The sequence below is a fragment of the Parus major genome, chromosome 1A, assembly GCF_001522545.3.
Source record: "Parus major isolate Abel chromosome 1A, Parus_major1.1, whole genome shotgun sequence".
Lineage (NCBI taxonomy): Eukaryota > Metazoa > Chordata > Aves > Passeriformes > Paridae > Parus > Parus major.
In genome coordinates this window covers 13,104,719-13,130,787 of record NC_031773.1, presented here as the reverse complement: position 1 = coordinate 13,130,787, position 26,069 = coordinate 13,104,719, and the positions used below count along the sequence as shown (strand labels likewise).

The 26,069-nt window shown below is 40.7% G+C and overlaps 2 protein-coding genes and 1 long non-coding RNA gene across 9 annotated transcripts in view; 1 reads left to right on the top strand and 2 right to left on the bottom strand.

The window, feature by feature from the left end:
- The window catches only part of COG5 (component of oligomeric golgi complex 5), a 174,843-nt gene extending 165,530 nt beyond the window's left edge, over nucleotides 1-9,313 (top strand). The window contains exon 22 of one of the 2 annotated variants that reach the window (XM_015627190.3): nucleotides 7,668-9,313. In XM_015627190.3, coding sequence (XP_015482676.1) covers nucleotides 7,668-7,782 — 115 coding nt within the window. In that variant the 3' untranslated portion in view covers nucleotides 7,783-9,313. The remainder of the gene's footprint in view (nucleotides 1-7,667) is intronic. The other variant, XM_015627191.3, reaches the window with a different exon arrangement.
- On the bottom strand, nucleotides 497-7,673 carry LOC117244397. Of its 4 annotated transcripts, none has more exons than XR_004497377.1 (3): nucleotides 5,561-7,673; nucleotides 1,511-1,897; nucleotides 497-1,290 (listed from the first exon to the last, which is right to left on the bottom strand). It is a non-coding gene; the product is annotated as an uncharacterized LOC117244397 (long non-coding RNA). The 4 variants fall into 4 exon arrangements; XR_004497378.1 differs by having other exon boundaries at nucleotides 1,650-1,897; XR_004497375.1 differs by having other exon boundaries at nucleotides 497-1,897.
- Nucleotides 8,527-26,069, bottom strand: HBP1 (HMG-box transcription factor 1). Of its 3 annotated transcripts, none has more exons than XM_015627193.3 (11): nucleotides 25,955-26,069; nucleotides 21,914-22,106; nucleotides 20,582-20,816; nucleotides 19,549-19,681; nucleotides 18,669-18,780; nucleotides 18,436-18,548; nucleotides 17,935-18,091; nucleotides 17,229-17,373; nucleotides 14,587-14,916; nucleotides 11,163-11,304; nucleotides 8,527-9,633 (listed from the first exon to the last, which is right to left on the bottom strand). In XM_015627193.3, the coding sequence occupies exons 1-11, from the start codon at nucleotides 25,967-25,969 to the stop codon at nucleotides 9,616-9,618; spliced, it is 1,593 nt and encodes a 530-aa protein (XP_015482679.1). In that variant the 5' UTR covers nucleotides 25,970-26,069; the 3' UTR covers nucleotides 8,527-9,615. The 3 variants fall into 3 exon arrangements, with proteins under 3 accessions (XP_015482679.1, XP_015482680.1, XP_015482681.1); XM_015627194.3 differs by having other exon boundaries at nucleotides 21,914-22,102; nucleotides 25,955-26,062; XM_015627195.3 differs by lacking the exon at nucleotides 25,955-26,069 and adding an exon at nucleotides 23,722-23,740.

Genomic DNA, 26,069 nt, shown 5'->3' with positions numbered 1-26,069 from the left:
ATACAAACTGTGTCACTTCATATGTGTATTTTCTGAAAATCATACTTGTGATTAGTTTATCTACAAAACTGGCTTTTCTTGAATCTCAAGCCATGACATTGAAATACAGGGGCATAGGTGATATATGCAGGAGAGCTGTATATGTTATCAGTTATGATTATTTTGATTGTAATTTCTGTCTTGATAGTACTAGCAACACTGGCAGATATAGTAGGGAAAGCCAAGAATGCAAACCATTTGAGAACTGGTGGGATTTTGTTCTCTTCAATTCATTTTCCCCAAGTTTGAAAATGCCATCCTTAAGCTAAAACACACTTTTGTCTTTGTCTGCAATTAAATTTCATTCAGACTGATTCAGTTAATGGGCTTGCTGGTGGTCATGTTCAGACACTGATAAATTGTTCTAACCATGGAGGTATTAAGGAACAAATCTTGGGATGAGGCTTTTAGACTGAGACAGCATCATCCATTAGACCAAGTAGTGAAGCTGGAATACTTAAGTTTTCCTTTCAATCCTTTAATTGAATCCTTTATTCATTTTGCATGGCTGTTTATCCATATGTAAGGCAGGCAAGCAGACATCAGTCACTAGTATGACCATGAATCACTCATATTTTCTTTAATACTCTACTGGAAGGTTTCTGAGCCTGCTCTTTTTGTGTCTCATATGAACCTTAGCTGAACTGCAGGCATCTTGCTCTTCTATCAGTCATCCTCTTCAGGCTTTTTCCACCCGTAGTCATTTCAGCTGTGTGAGTTGAACTTTGGATGTTTGGAACCTTCAGATCCCTGCACTGGCCTACATCAAGATATTATCTTTTTGTTTGCTGCAACCTTGCAAATGGTAATTTTCTGCAACTTCCCGTTGTAACAACTGTGCAATTACTCTAGGGGCCTGCTGCCTAGATATTAATTTCCTCGTGTTACCAGGATCCTTCTAGCTTCATATTAAAGCTAATTGGAGTGCTTCTTCCGCTCTGTAGGTCTTAAATGCTTCGCTTGCAATGTGGTGTGAATGGCATGAATTAGTCCTGTTCTGAGCATTTTTGTGCATTTCCTTCTGCTTCTATTCAGCACGAGGGGTGGTATTTACCTGGCCAGAGGTATATTTTCCGGACTCCCTTTATAGTCAACAGAGAGAAACAGGTGCTGCTGGGGCTGATTCATCTCATCCTGAAGCAGGTACCTAAAATAGGTCAGTTGCACTGTGTCCTGAAAGCTGCCATTTTCTCTGTTCAGTGAGTGCAGTGTGGGCTGGGACACAGGAGCTCTCTCAGGCAGCCAGCTGCCCTGCAGACATTTAAAGTTGTATGAGATGACCCTGCTGCAGGTGTCCTCCCTGAGCAGGGATTGGGTTGAAAGGAACACTTCTTTAAGTGTCATGGGCATTTTTTTCTTAAAATTAAGCTTGAAACCTCAAATTTTCTTCCATAAAAGAAACCCTATTAGACATGACAGGATTTGAGCCAGTCTGAAGGACAGTTCACCCATTCAAGGGCCAAATTCTTACCTTTACCATTAAAGTGTGTGTTAACTCCCCTTATTCAAGCTCCCCCTTGCTGAAGCAGAGTTGAAAGCCAGGCCCAGTGAAGGGTTTATTTCCATAACAAGCTGCAGTTCTGAGCTGGGGAGTTGCTCTGACCACTCACCTGCCCGGGGCAGGGACAAATGGCAGTTTGGGGAGCGCTGTGAAAGCCCCATCTGTGTGCTGGGTTCCGTCAGCGCTGCCTCTGCCGCAGGGAAAGAGCGCGGCCGGGAGAGGAGGCTGCAGCACTCCAGCATCCATCAACCCTGGCTGGCAGCCAGGTGTCTCTGCCAGCACACCTCTGAGCTCCTCATTGTGCAGGCTGGAATAACCACAGCTGTCTCCTGCTCCTCGCTTGTCCTGCAGGTGAAGCTGTTGGAGGTTTTACTGTTTGGTTTTACAGTAATCTTGATAGCCCTGATTAAATAGGCCCGGTGTCACACAGATGTGCTTTACACAGCACATTTTTTATTTTCTGCTTTGCCCTAAAGTTTGCACAGCAAACAGACTTTAACCAAAATACTAAAGAAAAGTCTGGCCCCAGGGTCCTGCAGCTGCCCTGCTGATTGATGGGGACAGGAGTGCACAGGGTGCAGTCCCACTACTGAGCAGAAAGATGATCCCTGCCTCTTCTGAAGCTTACAATGTAAATCTGATTCCATTGACCAAAGGCAGAGCCCAGGAGGGTAGTGCTAGGATTCACAATTCCATATAAAATTAATTAATTAGAGTATTTGTAACTGATACACATTAAGATCCCTTAAGAAGGGGATCACAAGCCAAATTACACTTTTCTTTTTTTTCCCTTTTAACTCTAGGTAAAAATCTTCATGGGTTGAAATAACATTTTAAAGAAGAACTATCAGGGTCTTATATAATCAGCTTGTCCTGATTTCCAAGAAAGCTCATGGTTTTGCTCATGCAAGTGAAGTAATTTAATAAGTGCTTTAAAATCCTTTTCCTTATGTGGGAGGGCATCTTAAACTTAAGGTTTTTTTTTTTTTCCTTACTTCTTATGGCATTTTTAATGAAGCATTAATATATGCAGAACATCCCACCAACCCTCCTTCCATAGCTCTCTTTTACAAACAATATTTGTAATGTATACCATAGCTTGTCTTTTAAAATAGAAACAGATTGCTGAACAGGTTTTATGTCCTTTATTAGACTAGAAGATGCCGAATTTAGGGCATTATTTAGTCTAATCCCTTCAAGAGTATGTTTTGTATATTACATAAACAGGGCTTCTTCCATCTTAAACAACAATAATATAACTACATATTACATCTTCTTATATGACAACAGCTGTGATCTCCTCTGTGCTGGAGACTTGATGATACTGCTTTCACCCATAGTGCTGTTTATTTTTCCACAACTACTTTAGCACTGGTGTTTTTACAGTGTCTTCAATAGGAGTGAAGCCTGCCAAAATTTCAATGGTAGACTGGTGCATCTGAATCGAGTCCTGTACTGCCAGCATAGTTTACAAAAGCTCATTTGAGCTAGGAGTGCTAAAGCTTACCAAAATGTCATGGAAAATTCTGCATTTCAAGTGTTAACAAAGCCCCTGAATTCATTTATTACCCCAAATTAGTCAGGTAGGCTTCCCAGCAGCTCCTGTGATGTTCCAAGTTGCAGGCAGCCTGCACTGAAGTCTGGCTGCATGCAGCAGCAATCATCTTGCTTTGCCACAAGCAACATCCTGCACTGTCCATATTCCTGTATGCTGGAGTTCCAAAATCCCACCCTGAAGACTTGTTGACTGTCTTCAGCAAAACAAAATTCCCATCCCAATGAACATCTGGAACCATGTCTACTCTATAACCATTGGTGCTTTTAGTTATCTCTTCCAGCCCATTCCTCCCTCTCACTCTGGAGCAACCTCACCTTTATTCTCTGGACTCCAAACAGCCTTTCTCCCTGGATTCATGATTTGTACCATTTTACTACCTGGACCTTTCCTTACCAGGAATGGACAGGCTTCCTGGTGCCATTCCCACGGGCAGCAATGCAAAGGAGTATCCTGAGCTTGACCACGATTCCCTGGCAGCACGTGAAGCTCCAGGTGATGGTGGCTGCCTCCTTCCTACCAGCCTCCAGCAGCTGCAGAAGCTTTTCATCCTCCCCTCGACTGCTTTCCTACACCTGCCTGTGTGGGAGCAGTCTCCTGGCCTTCCCTGGGTGGGCACAGGGAGCAGGGAGTTCTCCAGGCCAGTTTGCTTTACCAGAAAGCGTTTCAGGTAAAGCTACTGATTATTTTATTTCTATTATAGTATAGTATAGTACAGTATATATTATGATACAGATTATGATATTATTAAAACATTCAGCTTCAGAGTGCTTAAAATACTTGTACTGGAGGTGCAAGTGTGGGACACAGGAAAATAGTGAATGCAGTTGGGAGTATAAAGAAAGCTTATATTTTCATTGTTTAGTGTAAAGCTGTACAAGGTCTCTTTTAGAAAAATGCCTGAGCATTCAACTGACAGTATTGATATTACTGGCTGCCTTTGGAATGGCTAAGAGTTGTGATGCTCTCAGGTTGGTCATATTCGTGAAGTTTGACTTATCTCTTTGAAAGAATGCAAGCAAAGCTACAGTAAAAGAGCAAGTGCAGCAGAAGGGACCTACAAAACTCCTCTTAGTTGCTTCTGATGGAGTTGGTTTTGCAAGTTAAATCAGATTCTTTTGGGGCAGGAGAGAAGGAAAAAAGATACAAGTTGCTAGAAGGTGTGACAGTAGAACTGTAATGGTGCTGTATGGCACTTGGCATAGCCTAAATCTCATTCCATCTTATTTGATCTGATGGCAGTAACAGTCTGGCAAAGGATTATCAAGGGCTCACATGGAGTTTTTGGGTGCTACTCTTAGGGTAAAGCTTCTCCCTTTCATCTATCTGGTTATCTCTGTAATCTTCTTCAAGGGCTTTTTCAAAGCAAGGAGATAAGTCACTTAAGGGATAGCAGTGTTACCATCTGGATAATGCTGCCAACCCACAACTTCACCAAGAGGTGTTAGAGCTTTCTAAGTTAAGCAGGTCAATGTGGTTTTTTTTCTATTTTCAGCTTTTGATGACTTCAAAAAACTATTTGAGCCCAACAAACTTTGAGGAATGTATAGAAAGGAAAAGACAGGGATACTGCTGAGTGCAAGGGGGGAGATTTAAAAAGATGAATGACAGTCACAGTAAGAAAACTCACAGGAGTTTCTCAGTTGTCTTTTTAATACAAGAGACAATTCTTTGTAGCAGGTAACAAACATGTAACATGTCTAACAATTACTGCTGACCAGAGCACTTGAGTGCTCACCTGAGTGGAAATGTGAGACATTTCTGACTCTTCTGAAGCACCTCCACTCATCAGGATGGCATCCTTGATGTCATCCTTGAGCCTTCCCTGCCTGCATCTCTCTCTTGCTGCTCAGTCTGCTCATCCTATGCTGGCTTCTCATTGCTACAAGAGGCCAGTTTATCTAAAAAGCACAATTTCCTGCTGTCCCATTCCCCCAGTCTCACTTTTTCTCTCTCAATCATGGGATTTAAAATAAACCTGTGGATGTGCCTAATCTCTCTGCACTTCATTATGCTGATGTCTTTTGCTGGGAAGGAAGTGAGCTGCTCCCCAGGGACCATTGGTTTTCAGGGAGCTGACCAGGTGCAAAAAGTCAGGTTTACTTTAGCTAGATAAGATAAATATTCTTTCCAAAAAACAAGGGATTACTTCTCTGTTGTGGTCTGCTGCTGTGCAAAAATTCAGATTCCTTACAGTGCATTTGTACCTGGGGTGGACCCCTACTCAGCAGTAGTTCACGAGTAAATTGTTATCAAAATGGAAGAGCTCTCAAGTGCTCCAAGGCCAACATGAGGAACTGTTTCTGTGCTACATAACTTTATTTTTCTGAAGCATCTCAACTGTTTAGTAATCCACTCCATCCTTCTTTTGTGTACCCCTAGACAATATCTCCTGGGCTTCAGCAAAGAGGGACTGTGAGGTCTGGATGCTGCATAGGGACATCAGGAGCTGTGGTGGGAATTACCTCGTGCTGTGCCATTTCATTCCCATCCTGAGCTCAGAAGTGAAGCTGCCTCAGGTTCTTTGGTTGCAGAGCTGCACGCTTCAGTCTCTCCTGTCAAACTCCATTAAGAGGGACTGTATGTGGGGACAGCCAGCTCCTCCTGGTGCTCTGGCAGTGAGGCTGGCGGATCAGCACCGGCATTTCTGGGGATGGGAAGTGCTGGCAGGAGCGGGAGCAGCCCCAGGACAGCTCGTGGGGCCGGGCTGCCGTAGCTGTCATTGGCTTCTTGGAACCCAAAGCTCAGACTCGTCTCTCCAGTGAACTGAGCACAGGCCTCAGGAGCTTCTTCCACTTGCTGATAAATGAACTTTGCTGGAAGTTCCCAGCGATGCTCTTGACACAGATGGGCTCGAGTCATTGAGGAGGGGCCAAGCCCTTGCTGATGTGGCAGCAGCTTTACTCCCAGGCCCCAAGTGTATTGTGACCCTGTATGTTCCTACCATCTCCTCTGGTTTGTCAGGTTTGATGGGCTCATCTGAGGCTTCTCAGAGCTACAGCATCACACAGGGATCTTGGCTGCTCCTCTCTTAGCATCTTATGCCAGGAGAAGCCTGTGTGTGTGAAACATGGGCTGAATATCACTCTTCAGTACTTTTGCTTTCCTTAAGCCTTGCCTGATTCACTGCCTACTGCTGCCAGCTGCCAGCAGGCACCTACCAGGGAGCAGCGCTGCCTTCAAATCTGTGAACTCTTCGTGCAGGAACGAAGGGTTCCTCCAAAGGCTTGTTTGTTGGAAGTAGCAGCAAACATAAATACAGCTCTGCCTCCAGAGCCCACCATCCTGCAGCAGTGGGTGTGTATTTATAGGCACAGCTTTGCGGTTGCTCTGTGTTACCAACGCACTTGACCCCGGTGCCCCCACCCCTTCACCAGATGTGCACAACCACCATCTGCCTTCTCCCAGGGGGACTGGGAATGTTCCTGCCATGTTACTAAAAGCCAGCGGGCTCCCTCACTGGCAGAGCAGCTGTGCTGGTGCATCCTGCACTCCCAGAAAGAAATGCATGAGACAAAATCCAGAACCACTCCCTGCTCAGTGACCGCATTCGCGGCAGGACCCCACTGCCCTGTGGGCTGCTGTTAGTGCAGCACTGGAAGGGCTGTGGTGACATTCTGCGTTAGAAAAGGAGCAGCCACATACCAGGAGTTGTATTAGTCTCCACTTGAAATGGGGCCTGTTGCTCGTGGATTTTCTTAATGTCAGCTTTGCTGTAAATAGCACAAATATAAGCAAATTTTAGAAGGAAACTCCAAGATTGTATCAGTTACATGAAGAAATAGAAGCAGAAAAGGAGAAGAAAATTAAATTCAAAGCTATATTTAAGTGTGGCAACACTAGCTTGGCCTACTTAATGAATTAGTAAGTTGGAATCTCAACAGATGAACACTTACAGTGTTTGTTTTACAAATACACTGTCACTCAGCAATCCTGTGTACTAGAATGTTAGCTGAAAGGTGATCCTGTGTTGTAAAGCATTACCACAGTTGCCCCTTTTAGCTTTGCAGTGTTTTATTTGTGCAGTTCACACATGATGACTCTCTGTGTGATATCCTGTGACAATGTATGAGAGCCAGGCCGTGCCTTGCCCAAGCCCTGTCTGGGCTTAGCGCGGTGTTTCTGAGATGGACGGTGGGAGTTCAAAAAGCTGTGCCAGGAATCACCTCAGGGCATGGCGGCTGCTCACCAGTGCCCCACTTTTCATGCTGGAAGTTGCACTCTCAGCGTCTGCAGCAGCTGGAGATTATTCTCTCCCTTTCTAAAGGTTACCAGTGCAGCACTGAGCCCCAGTCTGTGCGTCAGAGCTGTCATTTCAAGCCATCTGCAACATGCTGCTGCTTATTTAAATGTTAACTTGTTTGCTCCTCAAACGTGCAAGAAAGGAGATGAAGATCACAGAACAATTATACAAAGCTTTGCAAGGTCTTCCTTGCTCACTTCCTTCCACAGACAAGTAGGACCATCTGAGGAAAATTCTGCAGGAGGGAAGAAGGCAATTAATTTCTGTTGCAGATCCTGAATTTACAGTATTTAATTGCTTTAGCTGCTTTACTTTTTTTTTTTTTTCAGCGGTGCACTGGAAGCTTATGTTCAGTCAGTGAGAACAAGAGAGGGAAAGGAGTTTGCACCAGTCTATCCCATAATGGTTCAGCTGCTGCAGAAAGCCATGTCAACTCTTCAGTGAACACAGCTGGACAAAGCTCTCACACCAGGGAATGGACGTTAACACAGCTGGGAGCTTTGGTACCACATACATCTTCACTGTTCATGTAAATTATCCCCAAGTACATCAGCTTTACAATGAAACATTTACCTCCTTCATGTCTGAAACTTCTGTCTTCTTGCTTTATGTTCACATTACAGGGACTTACTTAAACAGAAATATTGTAAGGAAATGGGACAACTTTTATGTGCTGTAAGTCTACATCTAATTGAAACATTCTTAAGCATTCCTTTTGAATTTAGAAAAGTTTAAAATTAGAACTCATATATTACAGTGTAATTGCTGAATATCTCAAATAAGGAAGCAGCTCTTTCCCTACAAGTAGAGTTTTAAGCAGTTGAATACATTTTAGCCGTATTCAGAAAATCGTACTTTTGAAACATTTGAATCATCAGTTTCCATCTAAAAATCACTAATTTTAACACAAGGAAAAATATTTATAACTAACCTAAATGCTTCTCTATTGCACTGCTACTTGCTTAGAAATAATTTATATTGATTTCAACTCTTTTTGCTTAAACTGTAATAAAGAACATTAAATATCCAATCTTGAAAATAGTATTTGAAATTCTTTACTAGCTTCCTAATGGCAAAGCATTAAAATCTACTTTGGATGGGTTTGTGTAAAGACTTCCATGCAGAATGTGCTTATTGCTGCAGCGCTGACTTTGTGATTAATCTTCATTTTATAAAATACACAACACCAAATTTTAATGAATTTATTTGAAATAATATACAAGAATATAGTGTGCAAAAATCTTAGGGGCAACATCATGTAGACGTGTCATAAACTGAAATTTACAGTTGTGATTCTTAAAAAAAAAAAACAACGCACAGCTGTTTAGTACAGGAAAAGCCATGATTGTAAATGTTCACAGCAGAAGCAATTGTAATCCTAACACACCTGCTCTAATTTTAGACAGTTGGAGAAGAAAAAAAAGTAAAGTGCAAGTGTTGCACATATAGTTAAGTGCAAAGTTTGCCCCCACCATAAAGATGTCTTATGGCAAAATAAAATATTGTAGAATATGTGGCAAAGACAAAACACAGAGTAATAACTATGATGGTGATGATATCAACAGCACCACTTTTCTTGAGATAACGCTATTTATTCATTTCATCCTGTCCCGGGACATTGATTCCACCACAAAATGACAGCTCTCACTTGTGCCAGCTGATGCAAAAATATCTCCCTTGTGGATACAAGTTTTCTAAGTGAAGTCCCAAGCAGCAGCTCCCTTGCCACATCACACCACACCCTCATTCCCACACCTTCTGGTGACTTGCTGGCAGCAGGGCAGGCTGGGAAGCTGGAAGCTGATAATACACTTTGCCATTTCAGAAAATCCCAGGCCTCATAATCGCAATTAATAATACAGTTGTGCAATACATATTAATCAGCAATAAGAATCAATGTATATAAACAGCTGTTACATATTTTAAAATTCCCCTTTTTGTACATTTTCTTTTAAAAATAAACATTTATACATATCTCCTTCGCCTCTTTCTAAAGTACTTTAGCACCACAGGATATCCATTTTCAAGCCTATATTACCTGATACATAATGAAGTTTGGAAGAAAAATAAGGCAATTTGGTTTAAAATGCTGATAGTTTTTAGCTTACTTAATGTTCTATTGTAAAAAGCAAATCTGCACTCAGATCATTTCCATGATGGTGCCAGTATTTTATGGTCACACATAGTCACAACAAATAGTAAGACCTTGATCTTGCATCTTCTCGCCATCAAGCAACAGCCATTTTGTAAATACAGAGTTTACAGGAAAATTCTGGCTTAATGCTGTTGTGAGCCCTAAGAAAAGAGAAGAGAAAACCAGGTCAAGCAAAGAGCACAACACTTGTTTTCAAAGCCACAAGTATTCACTCACAAATCATGGTCAGTTATTCAGAAGAAAACAAAAAGGTCAAGCCAGACAGTTTTATTCCTTGATCATCAAAAGACCATCACAACGTCTCTGTCACAGCCTAGAGCCCACTGGCATTACTGAGTAAGGTTACCAGACTCCTAACAGCTCGGTTCACTGAACTACAACAATTATGAAGGGCATTTCCTGCTGGAGCATTGAGGAAACAGATTCTGCAGATCCTGTTCTCTTGGCCTGAAGACTGTAGGGACAAGGAAACTCCTACTGCAAGGCAGGGCAAACCCATTTTACTGAGGCAAACCCATCACTACTCAGCTACACACAAAGACGCCTCTGCATTGCATTAGGCTCACAGGTGAGCCTGTGATCTCACCATCCAAAGCTCAAAACTGCACTGGTGTAAGAGCAGAATCAATAAATAATATTATTTTAACTAAACCCACAAGGAAATGTAACAGAAGCTGTCACTGTTGATTAAAATAATGCAGTGAACAGAAAAACAGCTTGTTCCTAGCAGCTGGGGTTTGGTGGAACCTTCTGCAGCAAGGGACTGGAAACTGCACAAAGTATGTGCAGCAGAAAGAAACAACTCAGTGTTGGAGCATTTCTTATTCAGTCTTAAGGCAACACTTGTATATGCTCTTGAGAAAGAAGCCTCATTTACACATCAAAGGAAAGGGGGTAACTCGAGGATGAAATCTGACACCACATGGATGGATGGTTTCACCAACCATGTAGATGAAGTTCACATCACCCTTCAAGCTCCTACCCAGACATAAAATGGAAGAACCTGGCAAGCACTCTGTGCATCTTTCTTTCCAATCTACTTTTCTTGTTGGACAAGCAGAATCTCCTTTTTTGATGTTTGCTTTACATGATGTTTCAGCTTTAAAGCCCTTCTCTTTTTTTAATACATCCACCACCTACTAATAAATTGCTGCAGACTCTTAGACTGATGACTTTCTACAAAAATTTATTTTGCTACACAAGTAGTATTATCTACTGTATTTATTTTACAACTGAACAGAGTAATAAATGAAGGGGATTCACAGGGAAAAATTATTTTGCTCCTTCAGTATCATCATATATGCTGATATAAATTATCAGGAACAAAACTAGAAAAAGGTAAAGAAAAAGCTTTAACAGAAGAGAAAAAAGTTTAGGTACAACCTTATGAACTCACATCAAAGTGAAAGACCACGTGCCCTTCCTTTGCATTTCACAAGCACACTAACTTTCAGTACAACAGAATCCAGAGAACTCTCATAAAATATTCAGACAGACCCTCTCCTGATCTGTCTCTGCCAAACTGCCAAAAGCAGGTTACACAACACAGGAGTAAATGAGGGTTTTGGCTACTAAGAAAGCAGCTTATTCTGAACAAAACACACTGTAGTAACCCATCTGAACACATGTAATGACATAATGAAAAAAAAAGTCTGCTTCACAAACATACAGAATTTGTTCGTTTTCTTTTCCAACAGTCAGGATTTAAACGCTTCTGCTCCTCTGCCAAGGCCTTGGCTTCTAGTGTGTACATCCTTCTTTCCTCATTTTTCATTTTCTTCCACCTGTCGCCAAGTATCACACTTATGGCTCTGCAAGATAAATGTTTACAGTACAGTCAGGACAGTGCTAAGAAATACCAAGATTTTTTTATTTTCTTTTTTATCTGAGCACTTTAAAAAATATGTGAGTTAAATTTGGAATTAACACACACAGAAGAAATCAGCTGTATCAAAATTTTTAATAATCATATTTGCGATTATCTTCTCACAGTTCTTTTAACAGTTAAACAGCTGAGACTTGTGTGTTAGCTGAGCATGGGTCAATGCACATTTTAACATTTCAAAGTGTGTACATGCAGCAACTGGCATAAAGCAGCAAAATAGAGATGTTACAAAAACCACCACCAAATGGTAATCACATTTGTTTTGCTCTACTTTCATGCTAGAAGATCATATGACAGATTTGCTGAAAATATGTTCTCTAATAATTAGAGCAATGAACTGAATATGACCTCAGCCAAATATTTGATTAACTGCAAGTCCCCATGTCTATTTAAATCAACACCTGTAGCTTCCTCCACCTTTAATTGATCCTGGGTGGAACATACTGGTAAGTTCCCATTCCTGTGCAAATGGAACCATTTGTTCAAACACACCTATCACCATTTCCAGAGGCTGAACTAATTCCTTTCCTTACAAACTCTAGGTTTTTTGAAAACATTTCCCTGTACTATCCTGCCATATTGCTTAACTGCACTCCCAAATGTTGGATCAATATCCCATTAAAGCTTTAACTCCATCTTTTAGCTGAATGAAAATCTCTAAACAACACCTCTTTTATCAATGACTGTTAAAGCTACTAAGTGGTCTGTACACTTTGGCTTCGGATTACAGCAATGAGAGTTCTGTGACTGGCTCTAAGAAAAAGGTGGACACAACTAAGTACTTTTCTTTCTCCTATTAATAGAGTTCCGTGCTGGCAGCAAAGATATTCAAACTGCACCAAGACAATTAGAATGTCATCAAGTATTTCCATAACATGGCACACAGAGCAATTCTGCACAATAGCAAAAAAATGGATTTGACTCCTGCAAGGCCGTGTGGTGCCATTCAAGTTTCCGTGAGCTGCAGAGCACACAGGAACTGACCACCTCCCAAAGTGCCCAGACAGCCCTTGAGCCTGCACTGCCACGTGCTCTGGTGACTCCTTGGAGCAAACTCCTGCAGGGGACACCACATCCCATTGCCATCAAGCCCATTTGCACAAGCTGTCTCTTTGGCAACAGAATTTCTGTTTTTCTATCCAAACTGAGAACTAGTAACTTTGGTCTGTCATCAGAAGCAAACATAACCAGTTTAATTAGGAGATTTTTCATCTTTTGACAGTATCCAGAGGCATATCACCAGAAACCTGTCTGCTCTGGGTCACCAGCTTGTACTGGATCACTCACACCCTCAGGAAAGAACATGGTGACCCAGAGAGAGCAGGTCTGCTATAAAAGCCATGCCTTCCCAAATAAAAATGCACCATGAAATCTTTTAAAAAAAATATGATTTCCCTCATCTCTAGAAGATCCACTACTCAAAGAATTTCTGAACACACAACCCAGTTCAACTGCAGTTACAGTGTTACATTGAAGAGTATCTAGAAAATAAACAAATGCAGCCCTAACACCAGTTTTTCAAATGGGGTCTTGCAGTCCATTTAAGTATTGTGTGACTGTTGAGTTGTGCTTTGAATATTTACAAGCTCATTGTCTTGCTGACATGCCTTGAGCTGCTTTGTCTCAGAATAGACCATTTAACTCAGAATACTTCAAATTCTGTACTTTCCAACTCTGGTAAGGAAATAACAGCAGCAAACATAAGAACTCCACTGTACAGAAATGGCTACTATATTGTAAGATGTACACAGTAATCTGAAAATGACACAAACTTATATTTAAAAAACATGAGAGTTGCCTCCCAGCAGCTAAATTAATGAATGAGGCATCACCTCAGCAACACTTGAGTGACAGTAGCTGAATGCCTGTATCAATTATCACTAATGCTATTTCTGCCATTCTGTGTTTCATGGATACCATGGAACTGCATCCAAATGCACTGATCTCCAACCAGGACAGTGAGCAGTGCATTTTGAACCGTACTTGTAACTTTGTCATCTCTTTCCTTCAAGCTAAACCTGCTCACTGTCCTGCTTGCTCACTGAAATATTCAATTCATTTTCACATCCATGCAGCCACAGCTCCAGTTCACTGCATCCATTTGAAATCAGCATTTTCAACTAAATATATAACCACCATAAACTTTCCTGGATGACATTCTGTTCCATTTCTCATTGATAGTTGCAATGTGTGTGAAGGCAGCAGATCTGTTTCGCTTCATTTACTATAAACATTACACAGCATCATTGTCAGGACATACAAGATTGGCTGGGATTTGTCTGGCAGGATTTTTTATTTCAGCACCAGTTACAGCCTCCTTATTAGAACATTATAAAACAGTAAAACCCCTTTCAAACCCCTGCCAATTTTAATTTTTACCAGATTTAGTTCTAGAATTTTTATGTCACAATGCAATTTCTACAGTAACAGTTTTTGTAAAATTATGTACAGTAAAAAATATGATTGTAAGATCAGTCCATGTTTGTGTGTTTTGATTTCCATTTACATATGCACAGTTAGCACCAAATATTACTTAAAACATATGTAATGGAAATCTTAATTAAAAAATGTTTGGAAGAAAATGTGCTAGAGATTAAGAACAAAAGAACAAATTAACAGGGACCTGTCCCCCAAACACAGTCATATAACACTTCCTGCAAGTTTTGACTGATTGTTGAATGCCTTTAGGACAAGCAAAATTTGGCAATGTGCTGTCTGGATTATGATCTTTGAGATATCCTAACTTATTATTACTCTACTCTTCAACTGGATATACAGACTGGAAATCAATGCTGGTAACTTCATGACCAATTTGCAATAATATGTCAAGACTTAATTAGAAGAACCAGAAACCCCCTTTTTTTCCATTGCAGCACACGAGCAGAGCACCTCACCATTGTAAACAACGACGGCTCTCTATTTTTAACTCTGCCAGTGCACACATATACATGTATCAGTTGCTTTACCCCAGTGTTTTCTCAGAAGATAAGTTTGCCAGAAATGGCTTGTGTCAAGTTCACTGAGTGCTGTAAATATTCACAGTCCAACCATAAACCACCCTATACATTAATATATTTCAAAACTTTTTCTTAAAACAATACACACATTTTATTTCAAATGCAAAATTTAGGCTATTTAAATCTAAAAGCAGGACACAGATATTCTTCTAACTCACCAGTAATAGCAAAACTACAGTTTGTATCATTACCTGTTGTCTTTCCCTGGATACATCTGAGTGTATTCAACTCTGTATTTTTTGGCAAAAAGCATGAAGGCATTCATTGGTCTTTTGCACTTGTTTGGAGAAGTGGCACTCACAGTACTTGCAGTCCCTGAGCTGTGGCTTTTGCCAGCTTTGCTGTACAAAGGATTGGAGGAAAGATGTGACGATGTAGCAGAGGCACAGTTTTTACTACTGCATTCTGATCTCTCAGCATCTTGATTGTTTGATCCCCCACAGGACAGCGAAGCGCGACGCTGGCGAGCCATGCTGCTGAGCACATACACTGCAGAGGAGTCCATCGGGGTAAAATCGTAACTACAGGGAAAAGACAGATCATAAAGCCACACAGAGTCATTTTCATGTGAAATCCCATAATATCTGTTCACTCTTTAATTTTACTACATTTCTAGTACTTTGCCCTCTTTTGTGTGACATAATGATTTGTGCTTTATGTGGATGTCAGTATGAAAAACAAAAAACTACAAGACTTTGGCAGATAAGTTAGCATTTTTTTCAATGTGATGAAGACTGCAACTTTACATGTTCTGCTGTGTATCAGCTTCCTTAGGTATGTAGCAGTCAATTATACAATGTCTTCAAACTTCATCCTCTTTTTAAACACACTTTTTATTTCTGCTTCTGTCCTTACCATAAATCAAATTGATCAGTGAACGACAAGTATAGAACAGGAAGAAATGCAATGAGCTCACTTGCAAATATATACTAATGGCATATATGAAACCACTATATTAAAATAAATTATATTATATCCACTACTGTACAAATAACTTCTCTAGACAGCTGAATACATACTATTTTACACACAAACCTTCCAGTGAGGTCAAAACCCTGCTCAGAACCCCGTGACGTCGCACTTTTTGATGCTGTGCTGACAAACGCCTGCCCTCTAGTGACAAAATTGCGAGATTTCTCCTAAGGTGTTGGAACAGCTTAGATGACTTGTTTCCATAAAATTCAGACCTCCAAATACGACAAACTCTTGCAATTTTTAGCTGACCAACAACTACAATTAACCTCTATTCACCAAATAAGTAGTTTAACTCCACATACTCTCTGTTACCATCTCCAGGTGGGAAAAACACTCTTGGAAAGAGGCTACTCAATCATAAATCCAAACCACTAAATTATCACCACAAAGTAAACATAGAACATATATATGCTAAGGCTCCTCTTACATACTGCTCAATGTGGCTGTAGTTGGATGATTTATGGCCAAAATAAGGGTTTTGAAGAGCTTTTCTGTGACCACCAAGTACAACTATCTACTTGCAAGGAAATGCTGTATGTGGCAGACCAGCCCTCATCTGCAAAGGCAGCTCCTCTTGTGGGACGGAGCTACACAGAAGAGTGGAGCCTGACAAGTTGCTTCCACCATCCCTCAGGAAAGTACAAAGCAGCAAAGAAGTGAAAATGTTGACTGTCTTGCAGGCTATCATGAGATAAGGAAAAAGTACCTATCTGTTCTACAACAGGCCAGCACCCTTCCTAGTCATAATCTCTTTCCCATAATACAGAAACAGAATTTTGTTTTTAATTCTTCTGTCCTGTTATCACAGCTGCAGCTGCTTCATGTCCCTTTCTCAGTCACTCCCTTCTACCCATAAAGACAAGGAATTTGAAGTACAAGGCAGTATTCAGCTGGGCTGCAAATTAGTAAGGAGCTAGAAATCCATATTTTTCAGTGACATGTAGCTACCACGATTCTAACAGCTCTCTAAATACACTGTTCACAACAGGAGTTAAGAAAAATGCCCAGACAGCAAATGAGTGAAGCCAAGCAATCTGAACTTGCTCTATGCCAGACTGAAATCATACAAGAGCTCCCAGGGCTTGAACTGCTAAAAGTCTTTAATTCCCTTTCTTCTGTTGTAAAAAAACAAAGTGCAACTGGATTAAAAACAGATGCTAAAAAGGCACTAACATCATAGGAAAAGATAGATTTTACTAAACCTTAAAATCTCAAAATAGTATGAAAAAAATCTTTACTATTTCCTTAGACTCTTAGAGCAATTTAAGTTGAACAGGACCTCTGAAGGTTATCTGGTTGACGTTCTAGCTCAGGGAAACCCCAAAGTGAACCAAACTCTGAAGTCAGGTATAAAAGAATGCCAAAAAACAGAATACACAAAAATAGTAAGAACTAATTATGAACATACTGTATTTTAAAGCCATTGCACATGCATTTACCACTAAGAAACTACTCAGATAATTCAGACATATTGTTGCATATGAAGCATGAGATAACAGCTGGCAGACTGTTTCCTGACTATTGTCAGAAAAATGTACTAGATTTTTCAAACATAACCCACTTTACCTGGAGAATTTATAAAGACAAAATATATATTTACTGCTTTATCTAATCTGCCTTAAACTATCAGAAAAAGAGGCTAAGAAGTTATTTCACTCCAAGGCATTACTTTGCGGTTTAGCAGAGCACATAATTACACAGTTTTCCTAGTACTGAGTATTCATTTTTCCCTATCATTTATCTCATATTACCAAAACTATTCTCTCTTTCCTCTACGTAATGCTTCAAATTCTCCCAGATTTAAGGTGCCTACTCATTAAATACAAGAACCACTGAGGCCACTTTATCCAAAAATTACCTTTTAAATGTATCAAAAACACCTGAATCATCAAAGTTAATGGCATCAGGGTGTCCAGGAGGTAGACACAGATCTCCAAGATGCATTTCACAGCATGGAATGCCATGCTGTACCACAGTCAAGCTTGGATAAAAAGATGACCAACCTGAAGTGGTAAAGAGTTAAATTAGACAAACGGCCAGACAATCTCTCCAGTTCTTCATTGGAGCAATCCTATATCTTGAAATTACAGAATTTTATAAAAATGTTCTGATGTAGTTTCTTTCACCCAAAAGAAAAATCAGAAACTCTTACTTAGAGAATTCTTACTGCAAACAGTTTTTTTTAATCTCAAATAAAATCTCATTCTAGCAAAAAAGAATCAAAACCTGGAGATTTTTAACATCAGAAGTTCCATTTTTAGCAAATGTGAAAAGCCTCCCTTACTTGCAATTTTCCTGTCTCCCCCCACCCTGTTTTTTCTGCTTTCCAAATTGATATACCCAATTAAATCTTTCCTTAAGAGATAGGTAGTTTTCCTGGAGCTTTATGGCTTTACAAGTTTTTTTGTTTGTTCATATTCCGGATTTCTTTACAAAGAAAGTAAATTGTTTCTACATCACAACTTGTATCATTTTATTGAACAGTATGGGATGCCAACAAAATCTGCAATCATTTTCTGAGAATATTTTAATATGGAACCAAGTGTACTTGAGGTATTTCATACCTTTATTTTTAACATAAAATGGATGATCGAGTCTGCATTCTACGGTAAGCAAGCCATCCTCCACTGTGCCAGGATCAAAAGTCAGCTTCAGCACTGACTCACCACAGGAAATACTTTCTTCGTGAGAAATCAACTTCAAACCATTGGAACCATAGTCCTGTTAACACACATATAATTCAAAACACTTCCCCCAAGAAAAGCATATACCTGCATATAGTCAAGGTGTATACTCATCATACATTGTATTAAAAAATAACAATATTCTAATTTGCATTTCCCTCTTGCTAGAATTTAATAAAGATGACATAACATTCAAAACATGCATAAATTAATTCAGTTCAAGTGGTTTCTGTGAGATACACAAACAGCAAAGTGATCAGCTCTAAACAACATTAATATCAACCTGTTTTCCTGAGACAGAAATTAAAAGCACAGGGGTAATGTAAGAAACTAAGTCTTTGTTACAGGTATTGCACTGAATTTATTAGCACTAACAGCTACCTTGTAAGGACTGACTGAGAGATTTTCCTCCTTTCCACAGCTTTCAGATCTTGCAAACTCTTCAACATCCTGCCATTCTTTATTGCGTCCTTTATGAAAGCACAAACGAGTGCCTAACAGATTTTTTCAAGGAAAAAAAGAACATTACTGTTAGCTAAAAAAGTCTGTGTTACAAGGAAAAAAAACAAAACAAGATAAAACAAATACTTATTTGATGATACATGTTATTTTACCTTTTAGGAAACAATGCCAAACAGTTGAGGGCCAGGAATGGCACCATCCTAAATCATCATCATCTGAAAGTGATGACATGCAGAAAATGCCAGATTCTGATTCGCTATTCGCCTATTAAAAAAAAGCAAAATGGTGTTGGTGTTTTACTGCAGAGTATTTTAGGGCTGGTCTTATGTCTTAAGAAAGTCTCTAACTTGCACTTGTGGCATCATTTACCTTAAATACTAATAGGAATGTAACATGAAGACAAAGATTAAAGCAATGCAGTAAATATGAATGGATCTCCTTTTCTGAGATGCATTCTGCCATTTTTGAGTTTCATTCTCTGAGATTCATTTCATTCCTATGGATTATCTTATGCTCATGTGTAGGCATTTTACACATCTCATCATTCCTTGGTCATCTACAGAATCATTTAAAGCACATTACTCTATGGTACAGTTACTGGGAAGCTGTAGGCTCAAGGCAGTTGTAGATAAAAACCACTGGAGAAAATTCACTGTTTTTAACAGACAAATTTCAGATACAAATTAATATATGGGAAAAGGAGACACAGGATGGACAGGTTTTGTGCATTTCAAAGGAGAGGGATTCGTATTTCTTTTTAAGGCTTCAAACAAGGTAACAGTTTTTTAAAGCTTGCAATAGAAGGAGTCACAATAGAAGAAGAGCTTTCTTAGGAAGTTATCTCATCACAAAAAATATGAAGTAGTACCACAAGCCTACCCAGTGTGGTAAAAACTCAAGTTACAGAAAATCTAGCTTAAATAGTAATAGTATTAATACTAAACAGATTTTTTTAAAAACTAGTTTCCCTTGTCAAAAAACTTAATCCATTTCTCATACATGCTTATTCTGAAATGTTTCAGAACAACTCACCCTTTCATGTCTGACTGGTGTTTCATCCACATCATTCTTGGAGAAATTAGGATCATTGTTTGAAGATCCTGGTGGAGGACGTGCATAGGAATGTAAACTTTTGCTTGTTGCTATTATGCGAACAGGAGATGATCTACAACAGAAACATGTATTTTAAAATATCTCCCATTAAGACAACATGAAACTTTGCTGCCATTACTCTAAAATGCTTTTATTGCAAATATTTCCATTTGCAAGAGTTTGAACACCAAACAAACCTCCCACACACCAGTATTCCAACAGGATGATTAAAGGGTGCAAACTCAGGCAAAGAGAACATTTAGCGTAACTCCTGCATAGGTTCTCAATAGCACCCAAATGACAGTACTACTTCCATAGCACCATCTCCTTAGCACAATGCTTAAGTTTTTATAAATATCTTGAAGCAAATACCCTGCTCTTCAGAGAATATAAAGACAACTGCTCTGTCCAAATGACTAAACCTCAGCTGTATATTAATACCATTAACAGTATTGCATTGAGTTTTCTGATTATAAACCTAAGAAAAGCTGTACAGTAAAAAGTGAAGCCCAGAAATTTCCAAGATCCCACACTTGCTGCTCACAACCTTACAGAATTTATATATCACAAACTTGAGACGGTTATCACTAAAATACACATTGCATTAATTTCCAGCTAGCTGCTTTTAAAAAATAAAAATCTGAAGTCTGTGCACTAGAAAGCTTTAAGAATTTAATGTAAGAAGTTCCTCTTAGTTTTTATTTGCTGCCTCACAGGAGGTAAATGTCCATAATTTCTGAGCCTGCTGTGGACAGGCAATGTCTTTATATCATCCTATGCCATTCACAGCTGGAAACTAAGCAGCTTTTGCACCAGGCTCTGAGATGAGTTCTGTGCATACTTTGACAGAACAAATAAAAAGACCAAAAAACAGGGCTCTAGTTCAAAGTCTGAGTGTGTAAAGAGTGAAGAAAAGATTTTGGAGACAGGATTATAAATCTCTACAGTTCAAAACTGAAAAGCGTGTCAGTACCTGTTGTAAAAAGCACACTGCATCAATGGACTCTGAGGACTTGTGGCTATATTTGCTAATTCTGTCAACCAGTTCACCCCATTCTCAGAAGAATAAGCATTTTCTGGATTGCTGTTTGAGGTATGTTGGCTCCATGAAGGCCTTGAACATTCCTGATGTGAAACATCAGCACCAAGCTGAAAAAGTGCAGGTGGGGTAGAATCTGTCTGCACAGCCTGTAATTCAGGAAGATCATCTACAAATAAAGGCACAGATTACCATTATTATATTCAAGTTGTCTATTCAATTTGACACCAAACCTTGCAAATTTGGTGAAGAAAATTTTTTTAATTTTTTAATTAAGAAGTAATTTTATTTTCTCATATCACAACTACCAACATTTCACAAACGCTATTCATAAAAATGGCCACAGAAATAGTAACATCTCTAGTCAATTATACATTCACAGAAGAAATTTAAGAAAAAATAAGGTAACTAGATGTAGTTCTGATTTTAAAGTTTTTACTAGATTGACCAGTTTACACAGGACTATACAGCACTGTTATTCAAAAACAACATGCTTCGCTAAAATACTAAATACTAAAACATTCCACAAAAGACAACTAAATTAATCTGTTCTTGAAGGTTCAACACTAAAAAAATTCAACATCAGACCATGTTCAAAGTAAAAGGTTTCTGCCATGGAACCAGAGTTAAATAAATTAAATAAATCATGAAAGTTGGGTGTACAGCCTGGAAGGGTGAATTCCTACCAATAATATAAACCTTTCCTATCCCATACAGAGTAACAGAAAAGACCCCAGCTCGTTAAGAGAAGTCTGTGCTATGTGCTGTCATGTAACTAAGTACCATTAGTCTTAATCACTCCCTAACTGCAAATAAATATGTTAATATTTCACTGATTATAATGCTACTTTCTTAAGTACATGCTGTTTTTCTCCAGTACGTTAAGAACAGAAGTAATATTCCTCCATCTCGCAATCTTTATTTGCAGCAGATCTAAAGCAACATGCTTTCCCTTTAGGAGGAGCTCTTGAGCTTTATGTTTATTTTTCTTGTGCCAAAAAAACCCTGCTCCTCTGGGGATTAGAAGCAGAAATTTGTGGCTGTGAGTTCAAGAACACATTTGAGTCAACAGGCCAATGTGTCAGAACTAGAAATGGGTTAAAGGGAAAAGTGACTGCAAAGTAAGACCTTCAGATGTCACAATTCCCTGCCCTATTCAAGTTAAAAATCAGCAATTTCATTCAGTGAGCTTCCAATAATATCAGCATAGGAAATCTAAAGCAAACTTCAGAATTCAGTTTCCTCTGAAAAAATCATGTTATTTACCAAGTTCCATGTGCTCATCACAGGACGCATATCCAGGAGAAGAGGGCAGGTTTTCATTACACTTCAGCAACTCCAATGACTCATTCATCCCTGAAGTTCTCTTGTCCACTACCAGAAGGAGTTTCTGAACTGCATTAGGCATTTGATTTGTCTTCACTTCCCACACCATGTTAGGATGCTCCAAAGTATCTGGCTTTAAAAAGACAGAGGTTAGAAATTTGCATATATGTGAACTGTTTTAAGTTGCATCTGATATTCTACTTCATTACCAGGGCTCTAAATCCTCATTAGTCAGTTGAGTATCACAGCATATTTTAGGGGTGTCTAGACATAATCTTGTACAATCCTTACAGAAAACAGAGCTAACTCTGAAATCAAGAGGCTGCCTGGGGCCCTGACCACTTGAGTTTCTAGTATCTTGAAGGACGGAGACTCCCTGGCATTTCCCCTGTTCCAGAAACCACTCTTGCAGTAAAGAAGCTGTTCCTTATGCAGGTTTGAACTTCCCATAGCCTGTGCCCACTGCCTTCAAGTCTGGATCTACCTCCTCAACCACTACTCAAGCAGAGATAAACAACATTCACTTGGTATCCTAAGCCACTAAGCCCATCACAAAAAGGCAATCAGATGGGTAAGACAAGATTTATTTTGGCTAATCTGTCCCGGCTATTCCCAGACCACTTCTAGCCTTACAAAAAGGGTAGACATAGCTGTCAGGAGAATTTTGCCCCATAAAATACATGAATGCTGACCAGCCTGTAGCTTCCCCACATCCTCCTCCTTGAAGCCTGGTCTGACATTTTCATTCTTCCAGTTATTGGGAGCCACATCCACTGCTTTTTGGAGACCATCCTCATAATATGTCCCCAGCTACATCAGGGGGCTTGGAACCAGATGACCTTTAAAGTCCCTTCAAACAAAAATATTCTGTGACCCAAGACTGGCCTGGAGGGATCCCATCAGGTCCCACTGCTTCATGCATGGATGCCTCACAGAACCTCACAGAACCAGCATCCCCTCACCTGCTCCACTTCTGCCACAGACAAAGTATTTTGCTCTCTCAGAGACAAGTTACTCCACACCCAGGGACTTGAGGAACCTGGGAACAGGCCTGGAAAATGAAATTCAAAGCAAAAATGCTGTCCTCAACCTTGGGAGATCAGGTCTCATCTGTCATTTAGCATCAGGCCCACATTCTCCCCAGTTACCCTTTCAGCACTGGTGTCTCCGCAGAACCTTTTCCACCACCCTTCCCATCTCTGGCCCCCAGGAAGAGTCTCAAACATGCAGGACTCCTAACAGCCTTCCCTGTATTGCAAATGGAAAGATGAAACCCCTACTGGAAGATTTCACTTCTGTTTCATTTCCCCAATCCTAGCAATGTATCATTTATACCAAACCCATTATTTTAAATCATCTACAGCAGAGAACTGAGTGTTTATTCTACACAGCCACTGCCTCTAAAAGCTGGTAAACAGTGTTATCCAATCTTTAGTAATTTGGTTATCTACTTTTTTTCTTCAGATGAGGATGAATTAAAGATACCATAACATGATTACCATGTACTTCAATGAAGTGTCCTTGAAGAAATAATCATGAGTCTCTCATGAAAGGGCAGAAAACAGAGCTTAGTAAGAAAGAAAATCTGAAAAGTCTGCCATATGCATGTCCACTAAGTAAGCTACATTAGAGAAATACCAACAATCGCTGAAAAAAATGTAATATTTTAATATCATAGAATGACTGGGTTGGAAGGGACCTCTGGAGGTCATCTAGTCCAGCTCCCTCCACTGCTAAAGCAGGCTTACCTACAGCAGGTTGCACAGGATCATGTCCAGGAGGGTTTTGACTGGATAATTCCTACCCTTCTGATCTCCAAAACTTTCAAATATATGCAAAACTAATATAAACTTGCATGCTAAACATAAAAAGATGCTTGATTCTACTCAAATGGCTCTAGTACAAAGCTACATCTGTTTATTCTGATTTTAAGGAGGAGAAGAAAGGTCACAGAAATGAGAATATACAACTCAAACTATCAGTGACATTACTTTCACCTCCAAAAGACACCTTTAACACAATTTATACCCCTGTCACCCATGAGGGACAGTAAAATTACAGACCACAAGAGCAGATAGCTCAGTTATTTCTGAACAGAAAAAACAGACCTAAGTAGTACAGGTCAGGACCTTGAAGATTATCTCCAACTAATCAACTCTGAAAAGCCACTCCTTGTTTTTCTGGCTTATCTACGTCTTTCCTTTCCCTCCTTCTGCCTTGGTGTTTTTTGGGTTTTCTTCCTCTCTTCCTTTCCAATTTTCCTGCCAAAATGAGGAAGCAAACTTATTTCTAGAATGTTACCTTCTCTTTCCTTCCTGCCAGGTGCCAAGACTTGAAAGTTTATGTCCTCGTATTCTAACACTCTGAAGGTCAGAGATAAGGTACAAATAGAAAATACTAGTCTGACAAGAAAGATACTTGTTTGAGAAATGAATTATTCCTCCAAGTCACAAGAATTTCTCTAAACCAAAGCCATCTGTGTACAAAAGCAAAAAAAAAAATCCTCTAACAAATGAATTACAAAGAAATTGAAAGAGAATTACAAAGAAAAACAAACAAAGTGCCCAACTTTACTTTTGATTTTTTTATTCTGTTTGATTAAAGCCTGCTGTGGACATCACGTCCTTCTCCTCAGCCTTTCAATGGTTTAAAATGAAGGGGATTAATCATTAATTATCTTGTAAAGATTTTTGAAAATTCAACTTTACATTGAAAATTTGTTGTGTCAAATGTCGTCTAGAACCATGCTTCACAGGACTGTAATTACTGCGGCTGTCTTTGGAGGCTAAATGAAAATGTGCTTTAAAGTAAGTTAATTTGTCATGCTAAAACAAATGGCACTACTAACAAAGACTTTATTAATTCAACCATGTCTATTTCTGAGGTACAATAATAAAATTGGGAGAAAAGTAAATAAAGACTGGCTGAGAAGGGGTTCAGCAGGAACAGGGCAGCATCCACCCAAACCGCACTGCGCAGGAATGCCTGGGTGGAAGTGCTTCCCGTGGTTTTTTCCCTTCTGCTATTTGCCTTTCTTCCCCCAACCTACTGACGAAGTTTCAGGCCAGGTCTACGCCTGAGCAATAAGCTGGACGGAGTTTAATTTGGAGAACAGCTTCTCCAAGCAAAACACAACACACTGGCAAGACTGGATCTACACCAGGGACTTTTCCTGGCGCAGCTGCTTTGATCAGGAATCCTCGCTGCACATCCCCGGCCGTGCCAGAGCGCGCAGCCGAGGCAGAGCGTGATTCACCATGTTTTCGAAGCCCGGGCGGCCCGGTCTCTGACGCAGGGCGGGCCGCGCTGCCCCCGCCGCTCCAGCGCCTTGAGGACGGAGCTCGCAGGGCGGCTCGGGGTCAGCAGAACTCGGGGAGCCCCGGTCCGAGCCCCCCGGGCCCCCCTCACCGACACCCCTCAGGGCCTCCCCCGCCCGTCACGTGACCTTGTTTACACCCGCGGACGCACGGCGCAAGCGCGCTCGGCCCCATTCATTCGAACTGCGTAACACCGGCCCGGGGGGGCCCCCCGCCCCGGCCGCCGCTGCCCCCGCGGGGCTCACCCGCACCCACGGACACCCCAAACACTCCCCGTGCCGCACAGCCACTGCTCCCGCAGCGGGCACAGCGCCCTCGCTCTGACAGACCGGGGCGGGCAGCCGCTCCCCGGGAAAACAAGGAGGGGGATACCGCCCCTGTTCCGCTTGTTTTCGTGGTTTGAAGGGGCCTAAAGAGGGCCGGCACACCCCGTGAGTTTCAACCCAGCGGTGCGGAAGGGTGGCGGCTTCACGGGGCCGGTCAGGGAAGGCGTACAGTAAACAATGTCCGAGGTTCCCGTCGCCGTCAAAAGACTGGACCCACCGGCTTCCTCGGCTCGGCCTGCAACCCTTACCACTGCTCCCCGACCTCCCGAACCCCTCCCGTCCCCCGTCTGAACCCCGCAGCCCCTAAAAACGGCAGCTGGAAACTTTGTAGCACTTACCGAACCCGTCGCCATTACCGAGCTCCCCTGGGCTGCCCCCCCCAGCCCCGTCCTCTCGGCGGGTCCCGCCCCCTACAGGCGCTGCTCGGGCGCTGAGTGGCCAGAGGCAACGTTG